The sequence below is a fragment of the Fulmarus glacialis genome, unplaced genomic scaffold, assembly GCF_000690835.1.
Source record: "Fulmarus glacialis isolate BGI_N327 unplaced genomic scaffold, ASM69083v1 scaffold4667, whole genome shotgun sequence".
In the NCBI taxonomy this organism is placed as follows: Eukaryota; Metazoa; Chordata; class Aves; order Procellariiformes; family Procellariidae; genus Fulmarus; species Fulmarus glacialis.
The window spans coordinates 51,057-68,298 of record NW_009221160.1 but is presented as its reverse complement, the minus strand read 5'-3'; the positions used below and the strand labels follow the sequence as shown (position 1 = coordinate 68,298).

At 36.3% G+C, this 17,242-nt stretch overlaps 1 protein-coding gene across 1 annotated transcript in view; it reads left to right on the top strand.

Annotated features, from left to right (window-relative positions):
* CDK5RAP2 (CDK5 regulatory subunit associated protein 2) overlaps window positions 1–17,242 on the top strand; it is a gene marked incomplete at its 3' end in the record, with an annotated part of 84,555 nt that overhangs the window by 18,028 nt on the left and 49,285 nt on the right. Inside the window, exons 11-15 of the mRNA XM_009580986.1 lie at window positions 4,763–4,933; window positions 5,698–5,871; window positions 12,382–12,479; window positions 15,526–15,656; window positions 15,746–15,755. Coding sequence (XP_009579281.1) covers window positions 4,763–4,933; window positions 5,698–5,871; window positions 12,382–12,479; window positions 15,526–15,656; window positions 15,746–15,755 — 584 coding nt within the window. The remainder of the gene's footprint in view (window positions 1–4,762; window positions 4,934–5,697; window positions 5,872–12,381; window positions 12,480–15,525; window positions 15,657–15,745; window positions 15,756–17,242) is intronic.

Sequence of the window (17,242 nt, the reverse complement as noted above, 5' to 3'; positions counted from 1 at the left end):
TAGAGTTCCTGCCTGTGTGCAAAGTCTGGCCCTCTTCAGTTAGGGATTAGTCTGCTGCTATATTAGATTACATAAAAGATTAAATGAGCTTGTATTTATTTGGTGGATGGTTTGGGTCAATTATTAAATAAGGACCTTAATAGAGTAGGTATACATGGAAATTGCTGTCCCTGCAATATCACTTAAAACCAGTAGAGGGATCTCTTTACCTACAAACAAACAAGTTGTTCTCCCTGTCTCCTGCCCCCAGTTTAATTTGCATTTTTGGTTGATTGTCAACTGTGGTTAGGCTGCTGTCACAAAGTCTCTATCTTTGGTGTGCTTTGAAATTTCTTCAGGGTGTTGAGGTTAAGGAGAGAAAGAACAGATTGCTCCTGTCAGTGAAACAGCCACAAAGAACATATTTTATTGATTTAAAGTATTTTATATTTAACTGTCTTCTCTATTCGGAACTCTTTTCATCTTTTACGGGAGCTAGAATATAACTTCGTATAGGAAAGACAGGCAAAATAGGACTGAGTAGGGAGTTGCCAGGGATTCAAAGTTACCTGTATTACAGAAGCCTGTTTGGCTCCATTATGTCCAAGTTTTTCATGTAAATGACTAGCTCCTTGTTCCTGCCAAAAGATGAGCAGTCTTATAAAAATTATATCCCTAACCTATTTCCTACTCCTTGCAGAACAGCTGCTTCAATTTCAAAGTTGCTAGTACATTTGGATATAGCAACATTGCCTGTGAAATGTTGCCCATTAAGTAGTAGATACGTGGGAGTAAAAAAATATGCTGTGATATTTTGCTCTTTGACAAATAGAAAACCACTTGATCTGATCGGATGCAAACTTTTTATGAGACAGCCTTAAAAATTCTTTTCTATTTATGCTCCAAGATACCTATTTATCAGAGTTTCTATTTTGTTAGAATTAAACTAGCAAGAATGTGCCTAAACTGTAGAAAATGCCCTCAACATCTGTAATGAACTGCTGTCTCAGCTCTTCACTCACAGGGAAGTTTTCAATGACTTTTCATATACTGTAATTGGGATAATCCCAATTTTTGCATATATCTATTTAAAAAAAAAACCAAACCAAACCAAAAACCCTAGAGAGCCAGAAAAAGTACTTCTGCCCTATTGTAAACCCAGTTTGTCTGGAGATGATTTGGGCATTACTGTCTTGGAATGGAAGAAGGTTAAATTAAATTAAGACTGTTACATGTGAGCTGATCCTCCAAATCTCAGACTGTGCCCAGTATTAGGAGTCTTCTGGAGCAGTGGGCATAGATGTTCTTGAACAATGTCCCTGCCTCAGGGTGGGTGGGTGCCCTGGCTTTTTACTAGTTTTTTTAAAAGCAAAACCTCTTTCAGTTGTGTACTTTCCAGAAACTGCTGTTAAGCAGTAGTTCGTCATCACTTTAAGCTCTTTGCAACAAGAAACTTTGGGCATATATTCTTACATACAATTGATGAGGAATAAACATCAACTCATCCTTAATGTTGCTTGTGTCCACCATGTTACTGTGTCTATAACAGAGATTCAGTGCTTCTTGATTGAAAAGTTTGTTCAAATTTACATGATTAAACGCTTCAAGTATCCATTCTCTCTCCAGGCCTAAATGTGGACAATTAGAGTATATTTACTAGATATTCATATTTGATCAGTTGGTTGGGGAAATGCAGAATAACTCATTAGGCAGAATTTATTATTTAGTCTTCCTACCTGTAGTTTAGCCCGAGAGGGAGGTTTTGGAGCTTCACGACTTAATTATTCACCAACCTGTTTTCCATCTGACAAGGAGGGGGAGGCATCTGCTCTGGTCTTCTATATTAGTGTTTTACATTCATTTTTCTTAGTTCAACTATCATTAATCATAGGAAAGTCTTCTGGGAAAAAGGTTGGCAGAGGGAATTGCAAAGTTTATGCTCCGAGAGCTGTAGGTACTATATTATCCTTGCAGCTCAATGTATAGAAACCAATAGATTTTCTCCCAGACAATTTGAGTGGTCAATGAGTTCAAGCAACCTGCTATAGTGATGGATAGTTTTGTGTGTTACAGAATTCTAGCTCATGCAAAGAACATAATTTTCAGTCTCAATTCTAGCTTGTTTTGGGAAGGATTTAGGGAACTCTGGGGGCAGAAATAGTGGAGGCAAAGTATCTGCAAATTGCAAGTCTCTTGCAGGCTTTTTTACTTTTTCCATAGTTGTATGCCTTGTCAGTCCACCTCCTTCCATAAACCTAGCCATAATATTTTTGCTGCTTTAAAGGCAGAGGGATAGTTTCTGTACCTGACAAGTGTTGTACACCAAGATGACTGTAATTAGAAAATAGCGGGTGTAATACTGTTATTGCAGCAGCATCTTTTCTATCTATGCATGTCTATCATCTTTTCTTCTTAAAGATGTTTATGGTTTCCATAAAGAGAAGTCACAGTGTATTGGTCACTTGAAGTTATAGGACAGGTCAAAAGTATTCCTTTGAAGTTTAGTTACCTAACAGGTAATGTATTCACTTAAAGCCTCCTATTGATGTAATAGTATAAAAAAAATGTAAAAATAGAAAGCTGAGGAGTGAACTTTGCAATGCAGCGAAAATCATAACACTGCTGTTGATCCTTTGCTTCCAGTTCACGTGTTGTATATGAATAGGCTTAATGTGTGACCCACTTGAAGAGCTCCATGACTTGAAGCCAAAAGACTTTGCGGTTATCAGACCTTACACTACTTTCAAAAGAGCTGTGCTACACTGCAGTTTATATTTATAGTTAGTAGTTGGGAAGAAATAGAAACATATTTGAGAGTTTGTGTATATAGACAAAACTTGGACCTGATTCTGCAATTCTTCAGTTTTCTTCGTCGAACAAGGAGTTCTTTTGGTCCTGAAAAAATTAACTTTATTAGTTTGGAGAAGTGAAGCTCTAGCTTAATCGTTCATTGAAACTGAATAACATTTGAGTTTTTTCGGGAGCTATTAGGAATTTCTTAGCTGAACCCTGGTACGAAGCTAAAATTAAGCAAGTAAAACAAAAGGCATTGTAAATGACAATTTGTATTTAATGTGCAAAATAAACAGAAGTAAAACACTGAAGTAGTAAAATGATGTTAAGGATTTGATGTGAACCTGCATGAAGCAAGGTAATTAAGTCAAGAAAAGGACATAAAATAGTTTTTAAAGAGATTGCAATTAAAGCGTCACTAGTACTATGTCTTTGTACTTAGAATAAGAAACAGCTATTGAATTTTAAATCCCAGTGGAGGTAAATGTAAAGTTTATAGGTGACTACCGTATGTGCAAACTAAAGGGCTTATGATACTTCACAAATGGGCCCTTTTTGGGAATAAATGGAAAACATTTATTTTAAGATGCAGGCTGTGTTACCTGGCTCTTTGGGTCTGTAGAGAAGTTTAGATAGTATAAAGTGTTCTGTAAGTTTTAATTGTTCAGTTTTAGACAACAGCTCCTTTGTTACAAATTTCTACTTCTTTTTTTCCCACACAATCCATGCAGTAAATGCTGTGGATCTTCTTGCAGAGTAAAAGCTTATAAAATTAGGCTAGTGTATATGCAAGCTATGCCTCTTTCAACTGACAATGTTGAAACTTCCAACAAATCAGCAAAAAAGTTTGAAGTGACACAGTGGTGGTGGGAGAGAAGGTGGAAGGGCAGAGAAGCCACATTACGGATTTTTCTACTGCCCTGTGCTCTTGCATATTTTCCACTCTGTAATTGGGAACTGACTATTAATTACATGCTAATAATTTCATATATATTTCTATCAATTTAGCGATTGTCCCAGTTCATAGCAAAATGTAAGGAATAGGAATTTTTTGATGTTATTGCTTGGAACCCAAGGCTTTATCAGGTGATCAGACTTTGAAACCCCATAGGTAGCTACATTTTCAGGTGGTGGATTTTCAAGTGAAGTGGAACAGGATCAGTAGGAATGCAGAGGAGAAAGCTGTAATTGTGGTGTGCGTCAAGTGTGCAACTTGCAGGACACTGCAGTAGTCCATGTTGATCCTAGCAGATCTCAGAGTCCTTTGGACTTGGTAATACATAAGGCTATTGGAAGAGATTGTTTCTGTGTTTTAGAAGCAAAATGGACAAGAAGTATATGTTTCTCTCATGAGGAACTAAGTTGTGGTGAAGATACAACTAATCTTGGAGATGCAGGAAGTAATTAACAGAGCCAGAACCAAGATCGAGTTCTGTTCACAACTTCTAATCCGAGACTGACCTGATTGGTCATTTGAAATTTGTGCTTATATCAAAAGAAAATGTTTTAACATTTCTGACCTTTTGTTTGATGCAAAAGTAACTAATAATACAGTGTTAGTGCAAGAATTTTCATGGCGTGATGAGAAAAAGAGCAAATGACAAACTGAATCGCCCGTAACCAATTTTCTCCTATTTCTAGCAAGGGACTAAATTGACTCAGAAGTGAATGTTCATTCTGACAGCGACAATATCTACGTGCATGATATTCCCAACAGCCTTGGAGTCCAGTCATTCTGTATGAAAAGCATTTAAACAAGAACAACCTAGATTTTTAGAAGACAATACTGACACTTCATCTAAAAGTTTTCTTTCTTAAATTGTGTTCATTGATGCCAAGAGAAAGATACTGGCTTAAATACATTCTCCAGACTATTCAGTGATATGAGTACTTTAAAGCAATGGAAAGTTAAGCTAATAATGTGGATTGTTAGTCTTAAACTTTTTTTGAAGATGATTTGCTAAATATTCAGTTTCATTGTTTTTTGTAGGACCTTAGAAATCAACTAGAGAAATTACATGGTGAAATAACTGAGAAAGAAAAAGCAGCTGAACATCATTACAATATTCTTTTGAGTGAAAACAATCAGAAGTTGCAGAGCCAAGAACTAGTTATCAAGCAGCTAACAGACAATGTCAATCAAAAGGATCTACTGCTTCAGGTAGGTAGACTTAAGTTGAAATGAAAAATGGAAAGTTATAATTTGATTTTGTGTGAAGAGCTATTACAAAATCACATTTGTATTTGGAATTGCTGTTGATTTTGATGATAATCCTTCACTTTTTATAATGCCGTATTTGCAGAACAGACATATAATTATAGCGTGTGTGGCATTCAACAAGATTTCTTGTTAGGGTTTTATGAAGTGTGTGGACAGAGGAGGAAGAAAGCTTTGCTAATGTAGAATTTTCACTGTTGTGGTAAGATACTTTAAAAGCTCTGAAGTGCCTGTGATTTTCAGTTTATTGTGCAGAAACCAGAAGTTGAGGAATAGGTATAGATACTGAAATATTTTATTTTCTTTTTTTGGAGTCCCTTCAAAATGACATATGCGAGAAGGGAGCTGCCTGAATGTTAACGGACCCCCGATCGGTTTTTTTAATAGCTGGAGGTATAACCCTGAAAAGTACCGATGGTATTCAACCAGTAATGCAAAGAGTAATAGTTGAGGTTGATCTATAGCTGGAGACCAAGGTGCATGCCTTGACTTATTTTTTAATACGTAAAAGATTGGATAGCTGGGGAAAGCTTCTGTTTGATCTTTTTTTGCTTCTATTATGTTAAATTGAGATCATCTTTTGTGAGGTATGTAAAAAACGTACCGAATCATCCTTGGATATTCTCCTGAATTTTGTTTGTTTGTCTATTTTGCAGTATAAAACTAGAGAAATTTTGTAAAACTGTCTCATTGTTTTCTTTTGTCAGAAACTTGATGGAACAGTTAAAGAAAAGGATGCAGAATTGCAGGAGCTCCTGAATAAGTACAAGAACCTTCTAAGAGCCAATGAAGAACTTGAACTGAAAAATGAGGGCTTAATGAAGGAAAAATGTGCTGCACAGTCTCAACAGTCAATCATCAAGATAGTCAGAGAGTTAGAGGTGAGTTTTTCATAACTCTGATCATTTGCAGATAAATACCTTGACTTCAAATTGAAGAGAATTTTGACTTTGGCTTCAAAGGTGTGGACGTTGTAATTCACCCATGTAGCGAGGGGCTGTTTTTCCTTTATATCAATACCATATAAAGATGTTCTGTATTATTAAAAAGATAACAGTGTCTTTATGAATAATTGTGTCATATGATTTGTATGATTGTGGTGGTATTGATCTGGCATTGTAAGAGTACATAGTATTGTACTCTGATGAGTTTATATGGCATCACTAAACCCATTACTCTCAGAAAGCGCGTTAAATGTTTTGCCTGCCATAAAGAGGTAGGATTTTGTGGTCATTAGGGTAGACATATTTCCCTGAGTGGGAGGGTATCTGCGTTTCTGAAGAGAGGTGCAGAGGAGAGTTTGTGTACTTCTGGTAGATAAGGGGAAAGATTGCACAGAGCTAGTGACCACAGGAGATAAATGGAGCGTGAGGATAAAAAATGTAGGTAGGAGTGAAGATATGTCTAGGGCAAGAAGAAGACTACTTTGAAGCACAGAAGAAAGGAAATGGTACAGAAATATATATATATATATTAAAAAAAAAGGTGGATGATATATGCCTATTGTTTTATTTGATGCCATAAATTGAAAAGACTTGTTAGTACCTGAAATCAGAGGTCAAAATTGAAAGTCTTAAAATATAGAGTTAGTTCCTTCCTCCTTCACCCCCCCAATTCTGTACTAACAAAAAAAAAGTCAGGTATTGTTAAGAAGTTTTTGAATCACTTGCTGACTCCATCAGTGCATTTTTTATTATTGTGTACAGATTATTGAACAAGTAAGCTGCTTTTTAAGGTACATTTCTTGTCTTTTTTTATGTTGTTTGCAGCCTAGTATGCTAAGGTCGCCACAAGCATCAGGCAAAGTAAAAAGAATTAGACTAGTATGTACTAGTGATGGAGAAAGCTATTTCGTTTCTTTAACGATATATCGGTCATTAATGAGATTGTCTCAAGGAAGTTTAAAATAAAGTGATCCAATGGCAAAGGAAACATGAGTGCAACGTCTTGTGTCACATTCTGAACACACTAGTGATGAGATGCATAATATGTAATGGGCACTATTATTAAACAAGATAGATGCAAGCACAGGTTGAGTCATAGGGTATATGACAAGCTCAGAGTAAAGGAGCTGCATCACTGTTTGCCAGGATACCAGTGCAGAGTATATCAAAGTATATATGAATATACATGCAGAGAAAATAAAGCCTGTGAAAGGTTGAGTAGAAATTCTACCTCTGTAAAACAAACTGCAGTGCATGCACATAACTTCTGTCACAAAGGGACCTAAGAGTGATGGAAAATCAGAATTAAAGAAAACCAAACGCTAACTTTCCTCTGTACACCCCACTTCCAATACAGGTGTATAACCAGGAGAAAGAACAGTGGCAAGCGAAGCCATGCATGGTAATGACCCAGTACCCACCTTCTAATCACAATCTATTCTCTATTGCTGGTTCACTTAGTGATTGTGAACAATACCTAATCACAACCCATTGTCCTCTCAGCTCAACCTCTGTGTAAGATATCTTCTGTAAGAACCCACTTCGGCATATTAATCATAAGTTTTTGGACACAGATTACCCAGAGCTCTGCTCTCATTGGCTGCCTTGGACTCTTTGATGACTTTACAGTGCTGCACCAACTCTCAACAGATGCACAGCTGGATCCTCCCCACCAGAGAGAACAGAAATCAAGCTCTTCTAGCCTCACGGATCTTTAAAGTTGAAGAAACTGGATTGAGAGATGCAGAACTTCTCTCTTTCATCATACCTTTTTACTTTATTTTAATGTAATGATAAATTTTAAAGCAACCAACATCCAAAGCTCTGCTGGGTGCCTTGGCCAGGCCAGGAAAGATAAATGACAGTTTCTAATTAGACTTTGGATTCTTGAGCCACTGTCATGGGCTAGAGAGAGAGTGTGCAAGGGCACTGATAATAAAATGCATTTTACAGCCAAGGAATTTGGAAGTGCAGTGGACTCCATATAATTTTGGAAACTTTAGTTGGTTTTGTGTTTAATGCTCTTCTCTCACCAGTACTCCTATATTTACAAAGCTCTTTTTGTTGGAGCATTTGTTAGGTAAATGTATTTCTAGCACAGATTTTTAGATCTTTGTGGTTCATTTTATTACCGAGAAAAGCAGCAAAATTGAGAAAAGTGGCTTTTGTTCAGTCCTTGAGCTGTGCTTCTGAGTTCTGTTGTGCTGCACATGTAATCTTGCACACAGCATATACTGCAGTAAGGGGCCACAGTGATACGAGTTTTAATTCTAAATTGATTTCTCTAAGTGTAAAAAAATATTCTTGGATTTGCTGTAGTGTAGCCTTTCCATGATGTCTGTTTTTGGGAGGGGAGCTTATACACCACTTGAGGGTGGAGTACAAAATGTAGTTAGCTGATAACACTGCAAGGCAAATCCGATGTTTCTGCAGACACAAGGCACTTTCTAATTCCTGTAAGATCAGCACATTATTTGACTTTGGTTATAATTACTCCTGTATGTAGGGAGTTAATACTGTGCAGTCAGGGAACTGAAGAATACTGTGTGCATACAGTTGTGATGTCTAATTTGCTGCAGCTGGAGAAATTATAGTTAATGCGTGAAAGTTATTGATGTAACTAGAGCATTGCAGTTGATGGGTGTCGTGAGAATTGGAATTGGTGCAATTGTTGCAGTACTGCAGACATGTCTTAGCTGTTGAAATTGATGCAGTGTGCGCATTATTGCTGAGTCGTCGTGATTATGGAAAGTGATGTAGTTGACTTTTTTTTTTATACAAGTGTCCTGTCTATTAAATAGTGATCAGTGCATTGTAGTTGTTGCTTTCAGTCTCTTGAAACTGATGTTGTGAACACATAAACAAGGTGGTAGTTCAATTTCTGATTTGATGAGATTAGCTTGTAGCTGAAAACAGCAATGTTTTTTGTCAATATCCATTCTTCACACACTTCGAACATCATGCTTTTTACCTGTGACATTGAGTATGGCCTGGTTATGGGAGTGGATGTGGTTGGTGTATCTCACCATTTCCGTATTAGCAGAAATTTCATTTTAAAGGAGTTAGCCTGATGAAGTGATATTTGGAGTATATAGTCCAGTAGTCTTGCCTCGCATATCACCAAGAAGGGCCATAAGTTCCTCAGAGCCATCAGCTTTGTGACATTTTCTGTGGTTGAGATGACATCTTCTAAAAGTCACCAACAAAGTCTTTTGCTATAGTAATTTTCATCTTTAGATGTATGACTCAGTGGCCCATAACAATTTTAATCTTATTAGTGATTGCTTCATTTATGGTAGACCATATATAAAGTTTACTGCAATGTTAGAAGAAATTACCAGATTCTGGTACTCGTGGATGGATGGATAGATGAATCAGTGAAGAGGTGTAGGTTATGGCCTTCTCTCAATCATTCATCTTCTAACCTTCAGAGATTTTGAAATGACCCCGATGATTGTTGTAAGCAAGAGAGTATTCAGTGAGGCAACTGGAGATTCTTGTGACTTTGCCAATAAGTTATTTATTGTGGAGGTATAAACCTTTTACTTTCATTGCTTACAATTTGAGAAACCTTTAATGAAAGTAAGTTATGTTTTCCACCACTGCTGCTTAGCAATAGTATTTCAGACTTAAATATAGACTTTAATGTATTGAATTGCCTCCTTTCATGGGAATATAAATCTTTCACTGCAATATGGTCCTGGATGTCTTGCAGCTATCTCCTCTAGCACATTTTCCCTCACACCATGTGTCAAGAGGTTTAATGTTTCATTAACTCCCACAGCATTATGGTCTATTTAAGTTACAGAGCTGCCTTATGTTTTGTGTACCGTTGGGGAGTTGATTGGAATAATTCACTCCTACGCTTTATTTAGAAATGACAGTAATAATGTACAAAAAAAAAAAAAGAGATTTTCGTGCTGTATCTTCTCATCCTTATTATTCATGAAAGATTCTGAAAAATCAAGAACACTTCTTCATGGTTGTGCTAACTTCTACCTAGCTAGCTGAATTTAGAGTCCATAGTAATTTGTGTATAGTCTGTGACGTTTGGAATTAAGAAACAGCTCATGTATCCTGTTATGCAGAAAAAAAGAGTTGGGAGGATTGCATGAGCTTACTGAGATTTTGGTGCAAATGTAGAACTAAATTAATATGTGAATTCTAAAAGAAACATAGGAAACCGGAGCATGTTTCTGTGTATAACACTGCTTTGTTAATACAGCAGCGGTAGACCCTGAACAATTGGTGACAACCGTTATCTAATTTCTGTACCGTAAACTCTTCAGAGCGACATTACTTTGCCAGTGTTTCAGACAGAGCTTTTAATTAGGATAGAGTTCTGTAGTGTCTTCAGTAATAATTGCAAGGCTTGTATCAGACATATGGAAGAGTTCACTAGAACTTTTAACAGACTGTTAACCAACTAAATTAAGTCAAAAGATTTATTTCTTCTTGTTGCTTTCTATGTCATTGATCAGTGTCATTGTGATCAAACGTTTTCCAAGTTAGATTGCAATCTGTGTATTTTATGTTTAGTGACTGTTCTTGAAAGGCTGAGGTTCCAACACATTGGTAAGACTCCTTAATTCAGGTTGTAAGATGTACTTTTTTACATGCTTTTTTTTTGTGAGATTTTTTTATTAATGGACTCTGGATCACCCCCCTCCATTTGTTTGCCTTTGTGTTTCTCGATACGCAGTCAGCAGAAGCCATTGCTGTGTGCTCCTCCTCTGCTCATCTAGATAATAAACTTGATATGAAGCTCAGTATTTTGCACTTCATATACAGAATAGTATTTAATGTGTAAATTGCACTAGAACCTGGAAACATTTGTTAGAATACAGCTACCATTAGGAATGATGGTAGATGAACACGATGCATGTGTACAAAAGCAAGGTCACTTCAAAGAATCTGTAGTGTTAGGTGGTAGGAGCTACTCTTTCTGCAGTAAGATCTGACATGCAGATTACATTAACGGGAATAATTTGATCAAAACTTGATTACACTTGCAAAATACTATTTAACATATTTGCTAGCATACTGTGAAGTATGAGTGTAAATAATTAAAAGTAAACAACAGTTGTCCTTGCTTTTGTACTGTTTACTTTGCAGAATACCGAATTTTTCAAATTAACAGAGTCTTTGCATTGTTAGTGTGAATTAATCAGATTCTACTGTAGCTGAATTTTTGTTGCAATTCCTTCCTTAGGAATAGCAATTGGAGTAATAACAGCTGCTTAAAACTCTTGGGTGTAGACTTCTTCCTTGTTAATGATCTGTTCACTAATGATTTAGTATCTCTTGAGAGTTTAGTTTCCAATCTTGAGGTTGTAATATGGAGAAAACAGAATTACCTTTCATTCTTGCTCTCCAGAGTTATCTTGTCATACCAGACCATAAACATTCCCCCTAGCTGTGGCACTTTTTTGTTCTTCCTTTCAGTTTTCAGTTGAAAAAGAAAACTGAGAGAAGCAACAAGGCCTACTATTCTTCTCAAAAAGAGGCAGAATGTGTGTGTCTGACATCAATACATCTAAATTTGCTATAGATATCTCAGTTATTTTCTCTTCTGAGACAGCTGATATCTTGGATATTTTTATGTAGTAAGTGCGAGCAAGTACTCCTTTAAATAGCTGCATTTTTTGCCTCCTGCTGATTTTTTTTCAGTGGCTGTGTGGTTGTTTTGGGGTGAAAAAAGTCTTGGGAACTTAGTGGATCCTTACTGAGAATGTAGCATAAGAGTCTGGATTTATTCTAATAGTAATAATAATATACCTCTGTGAGCAAGGTAGACAATTTTCTTTGCACAAGTAAAGCAGCAGCTTGTAGTGACCCAGCTGAGTGTGCAGAAAGCTGACTCAACAAGTCTGTATCTGACAAGTTCATCCTTTATTTGTTGGCTCGATACGGTCCTTTTTGTTCAGCAATGGTACAGAATTTGCAGAAACCCCTCCCTCAAAGAAAGCTGATTTTGTCCAGAATACGGAGAGGACTGTTAGGACGATGTTCTAAAATGTGTGCTTGGAGCTTGGGCTTCTCTACTTCCCTTTCCCTTCTCTCCCTTCCCCTCCTCTGAAATAGGTACCTGCCAGGTTGTTCCTGGGTCGTCAAGTTGTAAACCTTGGAAGTAAGAATGCTAGAGGCGGGGGGAAAAGCTTTTTAGACTGTCATAAAAATGATAAAAATGATGAACCACTGTTTAGGTATGTGACTCACAGTAGGAAAATAATGAAACATTATTTGCCTCCTTTAATAATAGCTGTTTTTAAGTATCATGAATAGTTTCCAGATTCATATTAGGCATTGGAGGTGGGCAGCCCTGTTCAGCAAATTTGGATTTCTACTTCTTTCACATTTTCTTCAGGACACAAGTATACACATAGTTGTAGACATGAAAACTTAAAAATTACATTGTAAGCTTAGGATGTTCTTGTTTTAATCTAGGAAAGTAAAGAAGCTGAATATGAAAAGCTGATCCTTGCTTTAAGAAAGGAACAAAATATTTATTCTACACTAGTGAAGACCTTCAAAGAATCGGATAGGTAAGTACTTTTTCTGTTTTCGTGGACAATCTAAACTCAAAGGGCAAAAGTTAGAAGTTGTGAAAAAAGGTGCAGCTTAACTGGAGTGGTGATTATTTTGTACCAGCCAATTGTTCATAAAGCATAAACTAGCTGTAGTAGTCTTCTTAAAAGAGAACTATTTTTGTAAGTGGGGTTATATTATCTAAATTCGTTAAATGTTTCTGAAAATATTTCTGTTTGGATTGGGATCTCCTATGAGCCTGATTTCCAAAGTAAGCAGCTAGATTTTCAGAGGAGGTACATGTCCTGTGTTGGAATATAGGAGAAGAATCAAATCGCTGTGAGCTTTTGGGTGCTGGATGATTTGCCATAGTTATGGCAAATACAGATAATGCTTATCTTAAAAGTGGCACTGTGAGAATTTTGATGAGAATATAAGCCGGTAAGATTTTGGAGAAGGTTAAACAAAACAGAATAATTGAAGTTTGCATAGTATGCTTTCAGTGTAAAGCATTCAGAAGTATGGCAGGAGCAAGTGTTTTTTAACCTTTTAAAATCAAAGAACACAATATGTTAGAAAGAAATCTGTGGCTTACTTTGTATCATATTATTGCTTAGCTGTTGAGGAGATGTTATGATAAAATAAAGAAAATTCTTAGCCTTTAGGTAAAATAAATGTAAACGTTTTATAAAAAAAAATTTTTACTGTAATGATTACAAATATCTTAATTAGGTATTGGCAGCATTTGAGAGCTAGCTCCTAACTCTTCCTGACTGAAAGCAGTGGCTCATACCTGCCAACTTTGTGGGAATGTGTGTTTGTATTTTGCAGTTGTTTTATAGACCACTATAGTTTGGAAACGATGAAGTGAGTAACGCTAAAGTAGATGAGATCTGGTATTTGAATTAAGTGCATTAATAGTAATGCCATCTTGTGCTTGGCCAGGGCTCAGAAGCTCTTTTTGATACTAGAATCTTTTCATTAGAAATAGTGATAGAAGTCAGATTATGGAGATTATTTCTTATCTCTGGGAAAAGAGCAACGGCTTTTGTGACTTTTCTGTTGAACAATCACCCAATGAAGGAAGAAGCCAGTTTGTTTTACTATTTCATATGGAGGGTGTGACCTGCCATTGAAACATGTTCTGTGGGTAAGGCGATTGTCAACACTCTACGTAGTAATGACAACAAAGTAACATAGCTCTGATACTAGTTTTTCTTAGAATATCTTTCAGATGAGGAAAATTATAACTATAGTTTTAATCATTAGGGTAATAGGAGTTTTCCAATTACCTTCTGTAGGATCAGGATCATTAGTTCTGTTTTCTTGATACGGAGTTACAGGATGCACAGAGCAGTGTGTGTTATGCAGGGATTTGCAGAGGATGTGCAATGATTCAGCAATAGAGCTAGAAGTTGAAGGCAGGTCTTCTCATTTCTGCTCCTCGTAGTTTTGTGGGCTGAGATGTGCTGTAAATCTCATCAAGGAAGACTTGAACCCCCAAAGTTCTGGGGAGCTGACAAACAAGCCCTGCAGATAAATTCAGCTTCCTCATTTGTGTAAATGCCATCAGTAGTGACATGGATTTTAGGCAAACATCTGTTTTCTTGCTGACATATTTTTTTTTAGGCATTATTTATTTTAAGCAAGCTGGATGGTTATTTTTCAAAACAAGCTACCACATGTCAGGACCAAGACATTTCTTGTCTCTCCAAGCAGGGAATCAATGCTTTTTCTTATAAAACCTTTAACTCATGAAAAGGAGAAAACGTGCTTACTTAGCTTCTAGTAATGTGTGTGTTTGTTTTTATTCTTAATTTTTAGCTGAGCAGTTAAGAGCTCTCTCTTCAAAGATACTCTTGAGCGAGGGAGAATTTGTTAAAGCAGTAGTTTCTTGTGCAGGAAACACTGACAACAGCACACTTGTCAGAAGACAGACTGAGAGTCTTTTCATACATGCTGTCTTTTAATTAATGCATTTCTACAATATGCTGTTATTCTCATGCAAGTATGATGTGCTGTATGTTCCTGTAGAGTCTCCTGTAAGATGGATTTAAATTTTTTTTAAAGATTCCTGAATTCTCTGGCATTTAGTGCAGTGGATTGGAAATGCTACAGTAGCTTTATTTATCTTAAAACACTGCGGTTCTGAGTGAAGTAAATGTGAAAATAAATAATACAATGAGTTCAGTAACACCTTGTTATTTATTTGTTAGTAAATCCAATTTATTTCATTTTGCTACAATTTCAGTTTTTGGTGTATTTAAGTCTTTTTATGGACTGATCAGAATTGTCTTGTTGATGTTGTTGAAGGGTATGGGGAAGATCTAGCAAGGGACAGCTAGAGGTGCTGACACCGTCAGGCCTGAGGGACAGTGTCTGATGCTAAAGTAAGAGCTTCAGTGGCCACCTTGGAAGAAAGCTGCTTGAAGAATTAATTCACATTGACAAATTATCATTTGTAAGTTTTGGCATTTACATCCCATTGAGATAATTGAGACAATTTAGACCTTAAAAGGTGTTTTTACAGACTGTCGGATAAATGTAGAAATAAAACAGTTAGTTGTGTCTGGGTCATATTTTGAGTGAAACACGATTTTTTTTTTTTTTTTTTTTCCTTAAGTGGAGCATTAGATTATATAGTAGCAAGGGAACAAAGTTTCCATGGTCACCGTATAATAGAATACACAGAGCCATCAATGTTATGTGATAATGATGCTTTTCTGCATACTTTTCAGAAGTTAGTAATTTTGATTTTCCTTAAAAAGAATTACATGGAAGTTGGCTGGTAGAATATATCTGTCATGTTTAAGCTGATTTACAAGCAGCACAGCTCAAAACAGCGAGAACAGGACGTATATGTAAAGATTTAGTCTCATCTTTCTATGTAGGGATTTGTTTATTCTTATGCATCAAAATGATGTAACTGTGTGATGAAAATCAGTGATGGCTAATGTGAAATAGGCTCTTGGTGGAAACCTGGATGTATAAAAGATGCTGAGATGTACAACAAAATGTTTTGAATTGAATTGTGAAGATTTTTTTTCTCCTTTTTTTTTTTAGTATAAATAGCTTGCAAACGGAACTAAACAACATTTTCATGTTGCGAAAACAACTAGAAGAAGACGTTTTAGCTAATCGGAATCTACAGAAGGTCTTAGAAGATCAGATTAAGGACATTAAAAACCGACAAGGTCTGTATACATGTGCAGCCCATCCCTTTTCTTGATTTTCTTGCACAAAAGAAAACTGGTTTTATTACAGTCAGTTTGCTGTGATGGAGAAGAAACATTTGAGAGCAGAAAAAGGTGTGAAAAGACTTCTTTTCGGCTTTCTATACTGAAAATTATTTGGGGGCTTTGTAACAGAATGTCTTTGAGCAATCAGGGCACATACAGAGGGACAGCTTTTCTCTTTCATTCAGCAAATGTTAGTAATTCTATGGCAATTCTACTCCAGTGATCATTTCAAGCTGCCTACAATTTTGTACCCATAGAGTTTACTGTTTTCTGCAGAAGTCAAAGATTCCTGGCTTTAAATAAATCCGTGGCTATGGGATCACTTTCTGACCGTGGAATGTAATTATTTCACAATACTTTGGTAAAGAGCTTGTGTCTCCTCGTAACAGAAGAAGTATATCCAGAGAAAAAAAAAATAGCCAGAGGTTTTGTTATTTTGTAATTCAGAAATAGTAGAGCTTTTAAATATAACCTATCTTTTAGCTTTTTTATTGTACTTCTTTGGAGGTGTTTTTAGTATATACTTAGATATAGAAAAGGATACTGTAAGTGGACATTGTTATTTATATATCCCCTATGGAATAGAACATCTGTACATATGCAGTAAACTATATTTAACAATCAAGCCTGTTCACTTACCCCTTTATACTTAGATTTTCAGTTTTAGCATCACTCTCTTGGCAGCTATGATAAGTGACAAAAGGTAAGCTTCTGCTGTTTCAGAGTTTCCAAGCTCCAAAGCACAGAGATGATGAACAACCAGGGTAGGCCAGAGGGTCTTGTGGATACTCCTGGGTTCTGAAGAGCAGTTGTGTTGCGGGTGAGGCTGCTAGGAATGAAGGCTCTGAAAATTAGTAATCATTTGTGAAGCTTTGGGTCCTTGCAGCAGCCATGGGATCAGTGTCAGAGCTGGGAGTAGGATTTGGATGTCTCTTCCTTGTCCTAATTTAGATATGCTTTCTCCCTATCTAATGAGATGTATTTATAGAGTTAACTGTCACCTATATTGTAAATGAACAGGTGTTTATTGAAACATTACAAATCATTCCTGCAGTTATAGACGAAATGAATAAGTAGCTATTTTCAATTCAATTAATGCAATCTTTTGACCCAAAAGCAAAATAAATTCAGTAACTTTGTCTAACCTGGCTTTTCGCCTGGAGACATTGAGTTCATGTTCATAAAAATATGGTTAAAACAGAATAACTATTCATGCCTTACTTATCCTTTGTAAAAATTATTTCTAATTGTAATGCTAAATATGCAAATTATAATTCAGAATTACATTCGCAGCTCATGCTGATAACCACAGAAAATACAGCCACCGAAAATACAGCATGTCTAGGTGTCAGAAGCACAAAGAAATATGCGGACAAAATTTGTTCAATTAAACTGAAAGCTTATTTTGGGGGATGAAACATTTTAACTGGCCTCCCACAGACTTACTAGCAGGTTCTTATTCAAAAAGTCCCGTCTTTGCACTTTATGCTGTGTTTTCCTGCAAATAGAGTTCCTGAAAAAATTTCTCTCGTGGTTATTTT